This window comes from Carcharhinus amblyrhynchos, chromosome 10 (genome assembly GCF_965287045.1).
Source record: "Carcharhinus amblyrhynchos chromosome 10, sCarAmb.v2.hapA, whole genome shotgun sequence".
Taxonomy (NCBI): domain Eukaryota; kingdom Metazoa; phylum Chordata; class Chondrichthyes; order Carcharhiniformes; family Carcharhinidae; genus Carcharhinus; species Carcharhinus amblyrhynchos.
Window position 1 is genome coordinate 10,362,034 of NC_137333.1, and position 20,975 is coordinate 10,383,008.

The following is a 20,975-nucleotide window of genomic DNA, read 5'->3' on the forward strand; positions in this document are numbered from 1 at the left end:
GGTGGACTTTAACCTGGTGTTGTGAGACTTCTTACTGTGTTTACCCCAGTCCAACGCCGGCATCTCCACATCATGGAGCAACAGTGGCAAACTGCAACAGTTCAATGTGATATACCCGAACCCAACAAGTTCGATGTGGAATCTTCCACAAGAACTAATATGTTCTACTATTACCAAAGCACACTGCCCAAGGGCTCCAGCAATTCCTTGGTTAAAAGCAAATTACTGCTGATGTTGGAATCTGAAACCAAAAGAGAAAATGTGGGAAAATCTCAGCATCTGTAAGGAGAGGAAAGAGCTGAATCCAGATGACCCTTTGTCAAAGCTAAAAGGCATAGAAAGTGAGAGATATTTATACTGCAGAGTGAGGAAATGAAAGATGACTCATAGTCACAAAAACAAGGGGAAAGGTTGCTCATGGCAGTCCATAGAGAGAATAGAAGGTGCGAATAGCCAAACAGCAGAGAAGGGACCACAAGTTAGAGGCACCACTTTGGAAAGTGGCATCATCAGAACAAATGCGACGGAGGCAAAGGAGCTGAGAGAAAGGGATGGAGTCCTTACAGGATGTAGGGTGCAAAGAGCTGTAACCCAGATAGCTGTGGACTATGGCTCATCTTTCATTCCCTCACCCTACAGTATAAATATCTCCCTCTTTCTTTGGACTGTAGGAGGAAAATGGAGCATGAAATCCAAGGCATTGCTGGAACAGGGAACCTAAGTAAGTCTGAGATCTCAGTGATAATGGCTGAATGTTACTTGGTGTGAGTGGGAGAGAGGCAGCAGAGTCTTGGGTGAGCTCCAGTTTACGAAAGGGCGCCGGACGCTGGCCTGAGAGAGTATTCCAGCCATTCCTGTTACACCACATCAACAGACAGCCAATTTCTATCTTTGAAACTGTTCAAAGGGCAATGATGAAAATTACACCAGACTTATTTACCAGGAGTGTTTCAGATGTAACTTCAGCATAAACTTTAGGAAGTATTTTAACTCTTCCCCCGATTGCAGGGTGTGGCTGAGTGTATTTTTAAATTTTGTCAGCTTTCAGTTTTGAATTGATATTTTTAGATACATGTTAGTTTGGTCCAAGTCAAAAAAGTGGTCAAATTGATTCACTCTTTATCAACCATCCCAGTGAAAGCAATGTTTTAAAAAATTCATTCATGGGGCATAAGCGTTACTGGCTGGCCAGCATTTATTGCCCATCCCTTATTGCCCTGAGGATAGTTGCAAGTCAACCACATTGCTGTGGCTCTGGAGTCACATGTAGGCCAGACTGGGTAACTACTTTAGATTTCCTTCCCTAAAGGACAATAGTGAACCAGACGGGTTTTTCCGACAATCGACAAAGGTTTCGTGACCATGGCTAGATTCTTAATTCCAAATTTTTAAAAAATTGAATTCAAATTCCCCCATTTGCCATGGCGGGATTCAAACCCAGAACATTAGCTGAGTTTCTGGATTAATAACCCAGCAATAATACCACTGGGCCATTGTTACCCCTTGTCAAGAGAGGATCACCTGCTGTTGCAGAGCTCAGTGAGATAATTACCTGTTTCCCAGTAGTCTACTGTTCAAGCACTGTGGAATCAGAGTCTTCAATCTGAGGCACTTTACTCGAAACCACTGCAGGTTGTTGAACCTGATGATCCCCATCGCTCAACTTTTTACCTTCAGTCTCAGGTTGACAGGATTGGTAATCACCCAGCAAATTTGGGAAAATGGCAACTGGTGCTCTTAACAAAGGCATCTTTTCATGTAATGACGTCAGCAGTATCTCTGAGGCCATGTCACTTGTCCCATTTAGCAGGCTAAGCCCCTCTGCCTAATATCTGTCAATTTTCTCTTGTGAAAGGAATATCCAGCCACTGTTATAATGTTGTCAAGGATGTCTTGGAATCTGATTATTGCACTTTTTTTTATTGGTTGCACCGGGGTTGATCTTGCCCCTGTCATCTGTTGAAAAATAATGTACACACACACAGAATAAATGGATTGACACAGCTTTGGAAAGCTGGATGGTATTGCCTTAGCTCCAACTCATGCAAGAGACTATTGTGGGAACTGCAACTTGTCGTAGAAGGCTATCAAATGCATCTTCTATAAGTTAAACGCCACCTTAAAACATTTTACCCATTGAGTTGCTGAGAGTGCAAGCTGATAACCAGGCAGCAAGGGAAACAGAGCAGCTCGGCCCTGAATGAACGAGGCAAACAAAGAGAGGCTCTTCTTAACCCACCAGAGTTAATGACTGTGAAATGAGCAGAGGAGGCAGTGGCATAGTGGTGTTGTCACTGGAATAATAATCCAGGATAATGCTCTGACAACCCAGGTTCAAATCCCACCAAGACAGATGGTGAAATCTGAATTCAGTAAATATGTGGAATTAACAATTAATGATGACCACGAGTCGATTGTTGGAAACACTCATCTGGTTCACTAATGTCCTTTAGAGAAGGAAATCTCTGTCCTTACCTGCTCTGGCCTCCAGACCCACAGCAATGTTGTTGACTCTTAAATGCCCTCAGGAATGGGTAATAAATGTTGGCCCACATGCTATAAACAAATATGAAAAAAGTGAACTGATAAGAAGGATGAATTGAAGACAGTGAATTCAATGTCAGCTTAAGTACAGAAGGGGAAATAAGGAGAGGGGAAACAATCGATTTAAGGGATGTTTAAAATTTTTTAAAGTTTGCTGAAAATTTTAACAGCTGAAGAAATGAAGCTGTTTTTCTTTTACAACATTTACAGATGCACCATAGAAAGCATTCTGTCTGGGTGTATCACAGCTTGGCATGGCTCCTGCTCTGCCCAAGACCACAAGAAACAACAAAGGGTTGTGAATGTAGCCAAATCCATCACTCAAACCAGCTTCCCATCCATTGGCTCTGTCTACATTTCCTGCTGCCTCAGCAAAACAGCCCCCATAATTAAGGACATCAACAGCCTGGACATTCTGTCTTCCACCTTCTTCCATCAGGAAAAAGATACAAAAGTCTGAGGTCATGTACCAACCGACTAAAGAACAGCTACTTCCCTGCTGCCATCAGACTTTCGAATGGACCTACCTCACACTAATCTTTCTCTACACTCTTGCTATGACTGCACTCTCTCCTTACCTTCTCTATGAATGGTATGCTTTGTCTGGAAAACGTGCAAGAAACAATACTTTTCACTGTTTACTAATACATGTGACAACAATAGGTCAAATCAAATCAAATTTTTAATTTTCAGTCCAGAGATGTTGAGTACCAGTCATCATTAACACATTATTAGAATGACACTTATAATTCTAATGTCAGTTCTTTATTTCCTATGGCAGGTTTAGTAGGTAATTAGAAGCAGTTCCTTAAAAACAACTGGGAGACTCAGGGCAAAATATCTTTTGTGTGAATCCATCCAGCTTATGGGTATTGGTAGTAAACCTGCTTCTCACCTGAAGCTACTGTATCATTTTCCCATAATGAATGCAAGCACAAGTAACCTCACTATTATTTTGATGACAACAACTGGTCCAAGATCATGATCAAATATTATTCCCTGGTGAAAATTGGTAAAAGTTATGTAAGTTTTATTGGAAAAAAATAGAATCCTTATGGCCCATCGAGTCTGCACCGACCACAATCCAACCCAGGCCCTATTCCCGTAACCCCACATATTTACCCTGCCAATCCCCCTGACACTAGGGTCAAATTAGCATGGCCAATCAACCTAACCCACACATCTTTGGACTGAGGGAGGAAACCAGAGCATGTGGAGGAAACTCACGCAGACAGGGGGAGAATATGCAAATTCCACACAGACAGTAACCTGAAGTCAGAATTGAACCCGGATCCCTAACGCTGTGAGGCAGCAGTACTAACTACTGTGCCACTATGCTGCAAACATGTCAATGATTACATATCTAAAGAATGCATCTCTAAATAAAAGTAGTTTTCTGAGGTGATCCCATTCAGAACAATTATTTAGTAGTCCTGCCATTTCTGTACCATTACCTGATAATATCCAGCATTGTCCTATCAATCCTTTAATGATCTTAGTCTCAACACAGCCTTCCTTTTTTCAAATTGACATGTCTATACAATATTGTGCTATTTTGTTTTATGTTCCCCGATCGCTTAATTTTTTTTAGTTCCTCTTTATATTCCTCATAATAACCTTAATACACACAGCACCAGACACCATGCATCCAATGCAAGGTCTTTAATTACTTGTGTCCAAGGAGAACTCCCCTCCCTCCATCAAAATGGCTGGAGTGGCTGTGATGTCAGTAAAAAGTCTGACAATACCAGGTTTAAGTCCAACCGATTTATTTGATAGTAAACTCACAAGCTTTCGGGGTTTGTCCCTTTGTCAGGTGAATGGAGAGTTCTGGCCTCAGCTGTGATGTTACAGAGAAACAACTCCTCAGTTATAGTCAATTACAGCAAATCAGGAACAAGCATTTTGTTCACATCCTTCATTGACATACATAATTGCCAATTAAATCCTGGCTTTTCACCCTTTCTCATTCGATGAAAAATTGACTTCTGCTAATCCTTCATTTGCATAGCATATCCCCATATCTCACCTTTGGTATTTGTTATGGAAAAAAATCTGGTCTTGTTCAAGCTCTGGTAAAAGTCAAAAAGTAGAATGTTTTGAGGGCTAGGCAAGAGAAGATTAGTCGAAAGCAGACAGGCTCCCTTGAAGGTCTGCAACTAATAACATTCTCACAAGGTGTTACAGAGAAGGCATGATTTTTTTTAAATCTGAGCATTTTAATTTCCATACTTAATGAGTGCCCCTAACCCCCAATTGTTTCCTTTTGTCTTTACTCAGTCTCACTATTGCTTAGTTTATTCTTTACTTGACATAGTTATAAAGGAGGTAGGCGAGACATTGGGAAGGCTAAATATTTACAAGGAGCTCACATCAGAGAAGCTGGTTGTCTTTGAAGCTGATGAATCACCAGGATCGGATGAGAGACATCCAAGGACACTACGTGCCAATTAAGCTTTGAAAGGTAAATGCTATTGCAGTGTATGAATCACAACAATCAACTTAGGCAAAGCAAACCCACACTGATGCAATAACAGCTAAGTAACCTGATTTTGTGATGCTGATTGAGGGATAAATATTGGCCAGGACACCAGGGGCAACCCCTGTTTTCCTTCAAAACAATGCTGTGCAATCTTTTACATCCACCCAAGCAGTCAGATGGAGTTTAGTATCTTATCCAAAAGATGGCACATCCGATAGTGCAGCACACCCTCAATACTGCAATGGATTTTCAGCATCAATGTTTGTGATCGACCCGTTTGAGTCAGACTTGAGCCTGGAATCTTGTAACTCAGGGATAACATAGTGAAGTATCACAGAGTCCCTACAGCGCAGAAGAGGTCATTTGGCCCATCAACTCTGCACCGAGTCTCTGAAAGAGTATCTCAGATACTGACCCTCTTCCCCGCCCTATCCCTATAACCCCAAACATTTCCCATGATTAATCCATCTAACCTACATATCTTTGGAGTGTGGAAGGAGACTGGAACACCCGGAGGAAACCCACACAGACACGGAGGGAACAGTCACCCCAGGCCAGTATTGAACCAAGGTTATGAGTTATGAGGCATCAGTGCCACCACTGTGCCAACATGCCACAAGTGCTTGTAGGGCACTAAGTCAGCATGAAACAAAAGCTTATTACGGGAGGCAGAAAGGTTAGTCCTGCAGCCTCACAGCACCAGAGACCTGGGTTCGATTCCCAGCTTGGTTCACTGTCTATGTAGAGTTTGCACATTCTCCCCATGTCTGCATGGGTTTCCTCCAGGTGCTCTGGTTTCCTCCAAAAGATATGCTAGTTAGGTGCATTGTTCGCGCTACATTCTCCCGAAGTGCATCCAAACAGGCACCGGAGTGTGGCGACGAGGGGATTTTCACAGTGACTTAATTGCAGTGTCAATGCAAGCCTACTTGTGACACTAATAAATAAACTTTTCTTTTAGAAGCCGTTATGACATAAACATGGGCACAAACCTTTATTTCTCGAGAGCTGTGACATGTTGTACATGCGGAGCCTGTAATGTGTCAGCAACATAATTACAGATTTTTGCAAACTGATAACATTCATCACTGCAAACAATTTCCACATTCGTCTAAAATTACTTACAAGTGCCAATTATCGGAGGATATATATTCTGTCTGGGAAAAATAGCAATGGAAAGGGCTAAAAGATACCAGTAAAATTCCGAAAAGTTCATCCATCATTAAACTGGCATTTCTACGTCTTCCACTGCTTCCTTCCTGATGGAGGCTGTCAGGCGGGATACAATTGGGCCTTTGGCAGAGTAAAATGATTGACAGTTGCAACCTTGTAGTGCATGTAGTGAATAGTACCATCCTTTAGAGTCTTATTAGCCTTGACTTGTTAAATTAATTCATCTGAGTGGTCGCAGGAATTATAAATATTAAGGGTAATGTGCAGAACATGCTACCTCTGTTGAAATAAAAGTCAATTAAATGACAAGACATGACAGATTGAATTGATGCTGTGCCCGCAAGGTCAACGTATAATTCATTTCCCATGTGTGCTCGTCTCATAACTTTTATCCACAAGAGAAATAAGAGGCAGATAAAAATTTGAATTGTTTTAAAAATAAGTGCATTTCTACCTAATGCATCCGCACCATCTTAGCACTGTATGTAACAATGGAATTGATAGCGTGTAGCTGAATATAGCTCAATCACTCCTCAAAGTAAAACCGATTTTGTTGGAGAGCCCCGGTAGATAAAAGCTACCTGAACACACTTGCCTGTGACACGTGTTAACCAAGGGCATGTATACGACATGCAGGAAGGGCGATGGGCATTATTGCGCGACTCTTAATCCAGGGACTCAGCTAATGCTTGGGGGACCTGGGTTTGAATCCCGCCACGACAGATGGTGGGTGTTGAATTCAATAAAGGAATACCTGGAATTAAGAATCTACTATACGACCAGGAAATCGTTGTTGGAAAAACCCATCTGGTTCGCTAATGTCCTTTTAGGGAAGGAAATCTGCCATCCTTACCTGGTGTGGCCAGCATGTAACTCCAGAGCCACAGCAACGTGGTTGACTCTCAACTAAGGATGGGCAATAAACACTAGCCAGCCAGTGTTGCCCACGTCTCATGAATGAATGAATAAAAGATCTTCAGCAGAACTTTTCATTAACGCGTGTCCACAGGCAAGAAACAAATTTCTGCGCAGTCTGTAGGAAAAGCCAGAGCAAACTAAGCAGCGCAAAGTTACTATTGAAGAGTTTTGTTGCACACCCTGAGCAATTAACAATGGATTCCATCAGTGACCTTCTTTATCAATGTTTGGTTCCCTTCCAGTTGGGGAACACTTCAGCAGTCAAGGGCATTCAGCCTCCGATCTTTGGGTAAATATTCTCCAAGGTGGCCTTCAAGACACACAAAAACACAGACTTGCCGAGCAGAAGCTGATAGCCAAGTTCCACACGCATGAGGAAAGCCTCAACCAGGATCTTGGATTCATGTCACACTACATGTAACCCCCACCATATGGCCTAGGCTTGCAAAATTCTACTAACTGTCCTGCCTAGAGACAATGCATACCTCTTTAACCACTGATTATCCCTCTCTCCACTCTCACTGTCTGCACTCGTAAAAATATGATTACCTGTACAGACTCACACTCCAAGCATTATCTTGCTATTGTGTCTCTATCTATATATATGCTGTGTTTGTGAACCTACCTCTCCACTTACCTGATGAAAAAGCAGAGCTCCAAAAGCTCCTGATTCCAAATAAACCTTTGGACTTTAACCTGGTCTGTGAGACTTCTTACAATGTTTGGCTTGTTATTAAGATTCTACCCAAAGAGGTTAGGTTCTGGGGCAGCTACCTCAACAACTATACCAGGGCTTCATGAATTTAAGCTCTGACAAAGGGTCAGCTGGATTCAAAATGTCAGCTCTTTTCTCTCCTTACAGATGCTGCCAGACCTGCTGAGATTTCCAGCATTTTCTCTTTTGGTTTCAGATTCCAGCATCTGCAGTAATTTGCTTTTATCCTCATGAGTTTAAGCAAGTTGAGGTCCTATTATAGAATAGAAGCCCTACAGTATAGAGGTTAGTCATTCACGTCTAGTTTCCCGCCTCTCGCGATCTTACCGGGTCTGGATTTCCAGTGAGATCAGCCTCATGCCCTCTCTTGCCAGCTGCCAGCTTTCCAGCAAAATTAGGCCTTGCCCCTTCCCCCTATTGGCAGGAAAAATATTGTGCATTACTTTTGCACAGAGGGGCATAAGATTGAATTTGTGGCCTCACCGGATCTGAAACTCTCCCATCTTCACACTCATTCAGAACTTAGAATGTTTTTTGGTATGATCGCCCCTTTGCAGGTTAGGGGGAAATTAGAGGCGTAAATATGTGGGGTTATGGGAATAAGGTAGAATTCATGCAGACGTGATGGGCCGAATGGCCCCCTGCTGTACTGTAGGGATTCTGTGATTCTGATCACAATAAATTCCATAATTCAGAGCTTAATTAAAATGATTTTCCATCAGTGAAATTGTTACACTGCTGGTGTGCCAACTAAATAATAAGTTGAATCCTATTCTTTACATCCAGTATTTTTTTAATATCTTGAGTGATTCAAACTACAAGACCCACCTAATTCTATCTTCAGGTGGGACCTCTAAATGGGCAAGCAACCTTCCTGTAGTGGTGTGGGGGCCAGGGGGGAAGGTGGTGGGGGGGAGGAGAGTGGTGAAGAGGCTATTCAGGTTTGAGTAGAGTGCGTACAGAGAGTGCAGTTCCCTGACGTGGGGAAGAGCTTAACTGTCGGTCTTCAATGTAGGATAGTGACCAAGGAATCCAGCAGGGAATAGAGAAGAAACTTCCCTACTTTGAGAATGGTGAGAACATGGAGCTCGCTACCACAGGGAATGGTTGAAGTGGTTGGGTGCTTTTAGGCTACACAAGCATGTGAGGAAGAATGGAACAGAGAGTCATGATGATATATGAGGAAAGATGGGTCTCGGTCCTCATATATATATTGAGTTGTGGCTCAAATGGAGCAAGAACACCAACATGGACTGGTAGGGCCAAATGGCCTGTTTCTGTGTTTTATGCACTACGTTCGACGTAATCCTATGTTTGAGCACTTTAACATTTTTGTTAACATTGCTGCTTCACTACGCCAGGGACCCGGGTTCGATTCCATCCTGGGGTGATTGCCTGCTTGGAGTTTGCACGTTCCCCCGTGCCTGCGTGGGTTTCCTCCGGGTACTCCAGTTTCCTCTCACAGTCCAAAGATGTGCAAGTTGGGTGGATCGTCTATGCAAAGTTGCCCCTTAGTATCCTAAGGTGTGTAGGGGTTAGGGGGATTAATGGGGTAGACGTGGGGATAAAGGGCTAGGGAGGTGTGGGGGTTGTGGTACTGGGTCAGAAGCTCTGTCCTAGAGTCGGTGCTGACTCAATGGGTCGAATGGCCTCCTTCTGTGCTGCAGGAATTCTGTGGAACATGCAAATCAAGATTGCTCAAGGACAGGGCCCATGAAACTTTTGCTTTTTTTTTAGTTGACCTTGGAGGAGCAAGGGAGCCTCAAAAACACAAGCCCTCTGCTAGCCCGCTTGCCCCTCATACCTGAAGAAAGGTCATTGACCCAAACCGCTGACTCTGTTTCTCTTTCTGCTGAAGCTCTCAGAGCAGCTGAGCATTTTCAGAGCTCTTTTCCTTCGTTCCAGATCTAAGCTGCTAACTGACTCTTTGCCCATTCTCCCAGCATCAATTGGATGTGGCAGGACACGGGATAGGGAATAGAACCCCTGCAATGCAGAAGGCAGCCATTCGGCCCATTGGGTCTGCACTGACTCTCCGACAACAATCCTACCCAGGCCCTATCCCTATAACCCCATGTAATTACCCTGCTAATCCCCCTAACCTATTCACCTTGGGACACAAAGGGAAAATTTAGCATTTCCAATCTACCTAACCTGCACACCTTTGGACAATGGGAGGAAACTAAAGCACCCGGAGGAAACTCACACAGACAGAGGAGAATGTGCAAACTCCACATAGACAGTGACCCAAGGCCAGAATCGAACCTGGGTCCCTGGCTCTGTGAGGCAGGACTAAGTAAGCGGAAGAGCTATAAATACCAAAGCCTAAGAGGTGGGGACATGGAATGGCGAGATGAATAAAGGTTAGGGAGGAAGTGCATGAAACCAGTAGTATAATAACTTGAGACCAAGAATGAATCAGTGAGTATGGAAAGATAGCAGAAATCTGTCGTGGAAAGGGAAGAGGACAACTTGGGGAATGGCTAAATTAAAGACAAAGTAAGGAAACAGGTCAATCAAGAATGCAAGAGACGGTCTGAATTCAGCAGATACGTAAAGATGATGATTCAATAGGACTTTGATACTTAAAGAAGGTAGAATTGATGGTTGCAATGGGAAGGAACTGGAGGTACAGGGATAACTGAACAGAAACTTGAAGGAAATCTAGGCAGAGGCAACAGGCAATTGTAACACAAACCTGCCGGAATGGATATTGGAAATAAATGGAATGAAAGTAATTAATGATTTACAAAGAGACATACTTGGAGTTAGTGACATATTAAGCAATCATTTACATATTCATTTACTGAGGGAACATAATTCATGCATTAATGATTTATTGACTAATTTAAAGTAGTGTTTAACACAGTACATTTATTCATTATTCTACAGTGAGCAGAGAAGAACTGATCAATGGACTAACTTCCTTATTATTTTAAGGAGAGATGAATGAAAGACTCGAAGCCTTGATATATTAATCCTCGAAAAAGAACAATTCGTGGCCAGGCACTCACATCAAATTGTCTAGCTATAATGCAAAATGCTCCTCCACAGCAGCACCCCCACTGCAGTACCCCTCCCCACCCTCACTGCCCCCCACCCCCCCACTCCATTCCCTCCACCAGCCTCCCATGCCCCATGCCCAGTGATTTTAACATGTAGTGTTAAATTACATGGTTGGGATTCCATTTGGGAATCCTGCCTGTCCCGACTTGGTCACCATTGTACAGCAGGGGGGAGGGGGAAGGCTTCGAACAGAAGCCTCTCCATGCCCCAATTAAGGCCTTTATAAGTGGCCACTTAATGGCCACTCAGGGGCCTTTTCCCAACTAGCCTTAAGGCTGAGGGGCTTATGATAGATTGGACAGGAAAGCTACAGTTGAATTAAGTTCGATCTTGGGCGTGGTGGCTGTTAGCGCCTTTATCAGAAGCCCCCTTTTGATGTATAGCCCGATGAAATTTACTGGATCTCTTTCCATCCTCAGCGTGTCCTCTAAAACTCCAATCCCCACCCCCCAACCTGTGCGATCACCCTCCCACTCCCACCCCTCCCCTGGCCTTCCCAACAAAGGTGTAAGATCGATAGTAGCCATGAGGTGGAGATGCTGGTGTTGGACTGAGGTGGGCACAGTAAGAAACCTCAGACCAGGTTAAAGTCCAACAGGTTTATTTGAAATCACAAGCTTTTGGAGTGCTGCTCCTTTATCAGGCGAGTGATGATGAAGGAGCGGTGTTCCGAAAGCTCGTGATTCCAAGTAAACCTGTTGGACTGGTGTTGTGAGATTTCTTACTGTGCCCAACCCAGTTCAACGCCGGCATCTCCACATCATGGCTTCCCAGTCCAAGTCTGTGAATTCACAGTTATATCTCCAGATGTTCTTTGTCCTGGGCTTCTCACAGGAATCCAAAGACCACACCCAAGGTAAGAAAGCTGGCTTGACTCTAACACCGTTATCAATCTTTAAAGTTGAGTGAAGGAGTCTTGTTCCTTAATGTTCCCCTTAACGAGGGAAAGTCTGTATCTTTTCCCTGATGCAAGCACTTCTGCAGTTTAATTCATTTGTGGAACTTGTTAATCCTAGCAAGGCTTTGCCTTGACTAGATTACCCATCCTGCATTGCTTCTTCATAGAATCTCTAGAGTGCGGAAGGAGGCCATTCGGCCCATTGAGTCTGCACCAACCCTCCGACAGAGCAACATACCCAGGACTAGTGCCCACCCCCACCCCACCCCCGCAACACTATCCCGCAGCCCCATGCGTTTACCCAACCAATCCGCTAATCTACACATTTTTGGACATGAAGGGGCAATTTGGTATGGCCAATCTTCCTAATTTGCACATTGTGGGAGGAAATTGGAAGACACGGAGGAAACACACGCAGACATAGGGAGAACGTGCAAACTCCACACCGACAGTGATCCGAGGCCGGAATCGAACCCTGGTCCCTGGCGTTGCAAGGCAGCAGTGCTAAACATTGTGCTCTCTTCAAGTCCGCAATACAGATTGTCTTCAGTCTTCCATTCTTCTTTCACCTCAGTGTTCCATTCTACCATCATGCGACAAAGTCCCACATAGACAGCTACACACATAATTATCAAAGTGGTTACGTTGTTAAAAGGAGGGATGATTAATAATGTATTCTCTACATTGGCTTGTCCATGGAATGGAAAAAAACATCCTTCATATCAGTGCCAGCAGCCATTCAGAACTACCATTAGAGAAATTTGCAAGATTCAGGAAGCAGGCAACAGAAGTGACACATAGAACGATGGGTAGGCTGATATAAATGCAGAAGACAAATGCAAAAAAAAAAGAGGTGATTCTCTCGGCTTGCTGCACTGCAGAGTCCATTTGGCAGGTTCCCCGCTGGGTGCCACAGAGGGCACGCATCTCTGGCAGCCGGATGTCTGGTGCCGTTAGCCCACTGATTTTCCGCGTGATTCACGCTGGGGCACCCTGCAGTGCACAGTGTGTGAGAGATTCATTTTGAAACACCCGCTGATAAAACCAACGTGATTTACTCCAATTTTTACATGATTAAATATATTTATATTCCGGTGGTAAAGAAGGAATGTAAGAAAAGGGATAACCAGCCGTGGATAACAAAGGAAATAAAGGAGAGTATTAAATTAAAAACCGATGTGTACAAGTGGCCAAAACTAGTGGGGAATTAGAAGATTGGGAAAGCTTTAAAAAAAACAACAAAGAACGACTAAGAAAGCGATAAAGAAAGGAAAGACAGATTATGAAACTAAACTAGCGCAAAATATAAAACTGATAGTAAAAGTTTTTACAAATATATAAAAAGGAAAGGAGTGGCTAAAGTAAATGTTGGACCCTTAGAAGACGAGAAGGCGGATTTAATAATGGGAGATGAGGAAATGGCAGAGGCCTTAAATAAGTTTTTTGTGTCGGTCTTCACGATAGAGGACACAAATAGCTTACCGAACATTAACGGGCGTGGGACTGTGGGGGCGAGGTCCTTAACACGATTACTATTACGAAAGAAATAGTGCTTGGTAGACTAATGGGACTAAAGCTAGACGAGTCCCCCGGGCCCGGATGGAATGCATTCCAGAGTACTGAAAGAAATGGCAGAAGTAATAACAGATGCGTTAGTAGTAATTTATCAAAATTTGCTGGACTCTGGAGAAGTGCCGGCTGATTGGAAAACAGCTAATGTTACACCGCTGTTTAAAAAAGGAAGTAGACAAAGGTGGGTAACCATAGGCCAGTTAGCTTAACGTCCGTAGTTGGGAAAATGCTGGAATCCATCATTAAAGAAGAAATAGCAGGACACCTAGAAAAGAATGGTTCGATCAAGCAGACACAGCATGGATTCATGAAGGGAAAATCGTGTTTGACAAATTCATTGGATTTTTATGAAGATGTAACGAGTGCGGTTGACAGAGGGGAACCAGTGGATGCATTTTCAGATTTCCAGAAGGCGTTTGATAAGGTGCCTCACAAAACGTTACTGCAGAAGATTAAGGTACACGGAGCTGGGGGTAAAGTGTTAGCGTGGATTGAGGCTTGGCTATCTAACAGGAAGCAGAGAGTTGGAATAAATGGGTGTTTTTCTGGTTGGCAGTTGGTGACTAGTGGTGTGCCGCAGGGATCGGTGCTGAGGCCTCAACTGTTTACCATATACATAGACGATCTGGAGAAGGGGACTGAGTGTAGGGTAACAAAGTTTGCTGATGACACAAAGATGAGTGGGAAAACAAATTGCGTGGAGGACGTGGAAAGTCTGCAGAGAGATTTGGATAGGCTGAGTGAGTGGGCGAGGATCTGGCAGGTGGAGTATAACGTTGGCAAGTGTGAGGTTATCCACTTTGGAAGGAATAATAGTAAAATGGACTATTATTTAAATGGTGAAAAATTACAACATGCTACTGTGCAGAGGGACCTGGGGGTCCTTGTGCATGAATCGCAAAAACTCAGTCTACAGGTACAGCAGGTGATCAAGAAGACAAATGGAATGTTGGCCTTTATCATGAAGGGGATAGAATATAAAAGCAGGGAGGTCTTGCTGCAATTGTACAAGGTACTGGTGAGGTCGCAACTAGAGTACTGTGTGCAATTTTGGTCCCCTTATTTGCGAAAGGATATATTGGCCTTTGAGGAAGTACAGGGAAGGTTCACCAGGTTGATACCGGAGATGAGGGGGTTAGCTTATGAGGAGAGATTGAGTAGATTGGGCCTGTACTCATTGGAGTTTAGAAGGCTGAGGGGTGATTTTATAGAGGCATATAAGATAATGAAGGGGCTAGATAGGATAGAGGCAGAGAGATTCTTTACACTTAGAGAGGAAACAAGTACTAGAGGACACAGCCTCAAAATAAGTAGGACGGGGGTCAGTTTAGAATAGAGTTGAGGAGGAACTTCTCCTCTCAGAGGGTAGTGAATCTCTGGAATTCTCTGCCCATTGAATTGTTGGAGGCTAGCTCGTTGAATATGTTTAAGTCACGGGTAGATAGATTTCTGATCAATAAGGGAATTAATGGTTATGGGGAGCAAGCAGGTAAGTGGAACTGAACCACTTTCAGATCAGCCATGATCTTATTGAATGGCGGGGCAGGCTCGAGGGGCTAGATGGCCTACTTCTCCTCCTATTTCTTATTTCGAATTTTTTTGGGAGAATCACCCCCAGAATGTATTGATGGGCAAATGGTTCACTCACATTTAATATTTTAGAAAGGGTAAAGGGTGGTGCCAAGACTAAGGAAAGAGGAAATGAACACTGTTGGGAAGACTAATGTACATAAAAAGGTTTGGTACATCTGTTGGGCCCTGATTATTGGAGAGAAATGGAACAGAAAACGTACAGATAGATTGGAAAGCTGAGTAGGAATAACGAAATGGCCATTCAAGGACATTTTAATTATCTTTTCATAGTTTGGGACAGGGAAGTGTAAACTGTGGCAAGGGAAGTGTTCCAAACACACCAAAGGCCCTTGGCAGGCTACCCTATAGAGGGGTTCCACTTCCTTCCCCAGCACAATGGGGACCTGGCTGCGAAAAAATTACCTTAAATTACCAACTTTTATGCTGCAATCGAGCAACATGGCCAACTGTTGGGCCAAAGGGCTTGTTTCCCGTGCTGTGTTGTTCTTTGTTCTTTTCTTATCTGAAGATATCATTATAGCCCTCTATTCTCTTTCATGTACTTACTTAACTTCTACTTTAATGCACGACTCAATCAGTAATGACTGCTACATCTTCACCCCTCTTTGGGGAAAGGAATTTCTTCTGAATTCCCTGTTAGATTTCTCCCTGACTAGATTACATTGAGGGCCTCTAGCTATGCTGTTCCTCACAAGAAACATTGTCTGTGTATCTCATGACTGGTTTTGCCAGGACAGTGGCGGTTTTACATTAAGGCGTTCTGACGTCTCAAAAATGTGCTCAGAATAGTTCAAATGTCACGGTTTTTAGTTCTTCCCCTCAAGAAGTGAGCCACATCAGATATTTCCATCAGCACTTCATGTTTTACCCCACACAACATCTCTTCTCCTCATTTCCACTGCTCTGCTCTTTACATCACAAACCCCTCTATGAAGAACTCTCTTGCATCCTGCAGATGGAAATCCCACCCTGCTCACCTACTGTCAAGCAGTGGAGGCTACATGTTCCTGCATATGCAGAATTCCTTCTCACCAGCATCCAGAGCTGGGAGGGATTTTGGGGGTGGGGGGGGGACAAGAACTTTCAAAATAATTCTGCGGCATAATAGCCCTTTTCAAAGAGAACTTATACTTCAGGGTTCACTAGGAGTGCTTCTGGAACCCTAAATGTCCCACCAAACAACTAATAATCGGATGGGATGGATGTTGTTGATGGGGTCAAACTGAAAGCAAATAGTCTGCACACTGTCGGATTGGACCTTCAAGCAGAACGAGGAGAGGTGTGGGATAATTTCCCCTATTCTCACCTCTTAACTGACTGCAATGGATGAGGATTGTTTTAACACTTTTGAGTGCTGTGACATTAAAAAACAGGCACAAATAAGCTTTCATGCAAGATTAAATCAAAATAGGATAAATGGTTATATTCACAACACTAGAAACATATGCAACAAACATCCACTCCCCAAACACGCAGGTACGCACACACACACACACGCAAAAGGATGATTTCTGGATATGCAACATGCACTTAGATTCCTAACAAGAAGAAAAATCACTTAACTCATCCTTAAATGGATGTTGGAAAACTGCTGCTGGCCTGAAGAACTCCCTTTTGGTTCCTTAAAGACAGATGAAGATTAAGGGTTTCTGACTATTTCAGACAAAATTATGGCCAAGGTCCAATAGTTATAATCTTGCAGCTCAAGCAAATGACCCCCTTTTCAGTTTCAGGGGTGACTGCTTGTAGCTGTGTGATCTCTTCCTCTGAGGTGTTAGTCCCAGACTGCATTGCTGGCTTCCTTCTGGATTGGTAAAATATTGACCATTTTTCAGCCAGTTTGGTCACGTGAAGGCCATATCAATGTCTTCAAAGTCCACACAATGGGTTGAAGTCATTGTGCTAGATACACAAAGGGGGATGATTGATATTCATGGAATCCCTACAATACAGAAGGAGGCCATTCAGCCTCCCCTCAAATACTCAGATCAATTTAGCATGGCCAATCAACCTAACCCACACATCTCTGACCTCTGGGAAGAAACTGGAGCACCCAGAGGAAACCCACACAGACACAGGGATAATGTACAAACTCCACGCAGTGACTGAGACTGGAATTGAATGTAGGATGGGCCACACTGATCCAGAGAACAATGTGGGAGATACATCAATATTAGGAAGGATTTAGTTCAAAGATTTATTTTGTGTATTAGAATATATAGAAAAACTAAGAGTATATTAACAGAGAATCAAGGCAAAACACAGCAGTTTGAAGAAAGGGACGTGACTGCCTCTGGGATCTGCCTGGAGACAAACACGCAAGAACTCTCAATGAGTCTGTCCGGAGAAAACCCCATGTGATCTTGTATGTACAGAATCAGAAATTTAAACTGAAAATTTTTTCCAAGTACAAATTTTGAGAATTTCCCAATTATGTTAAGCCTATCCCCTCTGATTTTTGAACTTCCTGCCAATGGGAACAACTTGTCCTTACCTCCTCTCTCAAAACAAAAATAACATTGAATTGGGAGATTAGGCCAATCTTTGATGAAATTGAACAGTGAAGCAATGGTTAAAATGATTTATTTTATAGTGACAAATGGTCCACACTTTTGTGAAAATGCAACACTTATTGGTGGATGCGTTGATTCCAGGATGAAGAACTTACCCTCTGCAGGGATTGAGCAGTTTAGGTCTACACTCTCTGGAGTTTAGAGGAATGAGAGGTGATCTAATTGAGGTCTAGTAGATGCAAAAGGGGATTGACAGGGTAGATGGAGAGTGGATATTTCACTTTGTTGAACATTCTAGAATGAGAAGCCATATAGTTTTAGGCTGATAGGTGGCAAATTTAAAACAGAAATAAGGAGGAATTCTCTCAAAGCATTGTGAATCTGTGGAGTTCCTTCCCCCAGAGTGGACCACGGAACTCTAAACAAATTTGAGGAGATATTTGGGTTTTAATTATTAGTGAGATGAAGGGTTGTAGGGAGCAGGCTGGGAAGTGGAGATGAGGCCAAGATGATATCAGTCATTATCGTATTGAATGGTCGTATTGAGGGGCCAAATTGCCGACTTCTAGTTCTTCTGTCTTCTTGTAGAGCCCTGTGACTTTAAAATGGATCTTCACTACCTGAACTGAAGCAGCCTGCATTGTGCTCGACAAACTTCACTCTGTTCCAATATTCCCTGTAACTCTGACAAGAGGGTTCATGCATCATGAGGCTGCTTCACAAATGTATGCAGTGTGCAAATTAGTCCTGGAAGAAGTTAGAGGGTGAAGGGGAAAGAGCTGGAGTGTGTGGCTGAATTGGGCAGGTATCAGAGTGCTGGCACTGACACCGAGGGCTAAATGGCCTCCCTTCTGTGCTGTCAGATTCTATGATTCTGGAAACTCTAGATTGACTGAGGAATGTCCAAATACTAACCACATATACCTCGACACTGGGTTTATTCAATTACACCATGAGCACTTGACCATAGAGTCACTATGGTGCAGAAGCAGGTTATTTGGCCCATTGAGTCTGCATCCTTACCCAGGCCCCCTCCCCCACCCTATCCTTGTAACCGCATATTTGCCATGGCCAATTCACCTAACCTAAACATCTTTGGACTGCGGGAGGCAACCGGAGCACTGGAGGAAACCCACACAGACATGGGGAAAGCATGCAAAGTCCGCACAGTCACCCAAGGCCAGAATTGAACTCAGGTCACTTCTGCTGTGACGCAGCAGTGCTAACCACTGTGCCGCCCACTCACTTCACACGCAAACACAACCCGTTTTTTGGTGTGCACCAGATGGGAAGACAAGTTTATTTATTCATTAGTGTCACAAGTAGGCTTACATTAACATTGCAGTGAAGCTACTGTGAAAATCTCCTGGTCGCCACACTCTGGCACCCATTCAAATACACCGAGGGAGAATTTAGTATGGCCAGCGCACCTAAGTAGCACATCTTTTGGACTGTGTGCAGCACCCGGAGGAAACCCACGCAAACACGGGGAGAACGTGCAAACTCTGCACAGTAACCCAAGCCGGGAATTGAAGCCGGGTGCTTGGGGCTGTGAGGCAGCAGTGCTAACCACTGTGCCACAAGGACCTTTCTCTACATATTTGTTCATCGCCATCAGCGCTTTGAAGTTCTTGTCATTTATTTGAATGTGTTTGAGTTGGCCTGCTGGAAAACGTTTCAAATAACCTCAGAAACCACAAAGGAGAGAATAGTTCTTTTTGTTCTATTTTATAGAACCCACATCAGATACAGGCATAATTTGATATGATTCGGTAATATTTATAAACAAACACACAGACACAGTGGAGAATCGAGCACTGTGGAACTCAATGGGTTGAAGAAATGGCAACTCAGAAATTCAGTTCCAATTTTCTCAGAATATTCTCCATCTTTGGACTTCAGCCGGTGGTGTGGAACGGGGAAGAGGTTCCGACTGAGTGGCGCGTCTGCAACATTAGCCGATGCGAAAGCGGTGGGATTTGGCACCTTGCAAGTGCTGGTGTCTGAAGAGGAACTGGTGGAATGCCTCACCATCCCACTTGTCAACAGTGGTCCGCCACTCGGGCGTGAAGCGATGAGCTGCTCTGATTACTGTTAATTCGGCACAATTAAAACAGGTTTCCTATTGGAAGCACACCGTCCCGTGAAGAGAAAATACATTCTTTTTATTTGTTTTTTGTTTTACACACACATTTAGCACATGATTTTCAGACAAATTTATCACCGTCCTCGCCCCAGTCGCTAAATATGGCAGGAAAAGAGCAATTGTCATTGAACCGTCACCTTGTTTAATGTTTTCATCTTAATGATCAACCCTCGCTGAAGTATAACACCAAGTAATACGGCGGATGCTGTAGTCATCCAACAGTCTCCCGCTGTGATGCTAAATGTATTAAACACCAAATAAGTTGGCTGAAGGAGTGTCAAAGTTGTGTTTTGTTTTTAGATAAAGGACATTTTGGGTACCACTCTCTCTAAATTTGCCATTCTTACATTACAAAGGCCTCCTCCGTACAATTCCCTGTGAGCCACATACCATGTAGCTCAGTGACTGAGAAGCCTGGTAAAGCATGCACTTTCCCTTATCAGGACAGCTTCCGCGCTCCTACCCCTGCACTCCCCTTAAGTTTTTTTGCCCCTGACCGCCTCACTGCTTATTGCTTCCTAGTTTCACTTTGCTACCGTCCAGTTCCTCCTCCATTGCTTCAGGCTTTCTTGAGGAGAAAAGCCCTGAGTTCTTCCTGGGCAGAAGCTCCCCGTCAGACAGGGCGTCCGGGGGCAAATATTTGCGCATGTGGTCTATCGTCTTTAAGTGCGTCTGTTTCTCCTGCTCCATTGTACGGATCAAGAGCTTCATTTTATTCTCTCTGCTCAAAATGCTTTCAATGCTGGCTTCCAGATTCTGTATCTTGAAGCGGGTGGCCTGCGGAATGAAGAATAAAACATGCTTAGTGGCTTATTACTGAGACACTGAAATAACAGAAGAGGCAGTAGAGTAGAGCAGTAGTAACCTGTGTACCAATGTCTGAGTAAACTGTGCGAGCACCTCCTTCACCTATTTTTATCTGTCCTCCAATTTCCTTCCATTTCTTTGCTCACGTTCCACAGACACACCGGGTGAGACCAGTAATTCCTGCTCGAGGTCAACAAAGATTTCCGTAGTCGGTCCCTTGCAAGCTCCACTTCCATGGCGGACGAGGTAGTAGAATTCCGACCAGTATCCTTTTGCGCCAATCCTAAGTTGCCGTATTTCAAATGCGGCCTTACCTTGTTGGTTGACCGGCTGTCCGACTGGGGAGGGGAACGGATGGAATGGCACCACAGTCTAACCAGATCTAATCTTCCCCAGATTTTGTCATAGTTTCGCTAATTCACAGGACTTTGGCAGACTCACTTAAGCAGGATCCAAAGACAGAACACTGACTGATATTTCGCACCCTACCCCTGCTGCTGAGAGGTCCCTGAGGGACTGTCTATGTTGCCAATTGCAAAACCTGCTAG

General features: G+C 43.8%; 1 protein-coding gene across 3 annotated transcripts in view; it reads right to left on the reverse strand.

The window, feature by feature from the left end:
• Positions 1-19,186: 19,186 nt before the first annotated feature.
• Positions 19,187-20,975, reverse strand: part of tbc1d4 (TBC1 domain family, member 4) — a 252,066-nt gene continuing 250,277 nt past the window's right edge. For all 3 annotated transcript variants that reach the window (XM_080198110.1, XM_080198111.1, XM_080198112.1), the window contains one exon: positions 19,187-20,397. In XM_080198110.1, the coding sequence (XP_080054236.1) occupies positions 20,122-20,397 (276 nt within the window). In that variant the 3' untranslated portion in view covers positions 19,187-20,121. The remainder of the gene's footprint in view (positions 20,398-20,975) is intronic.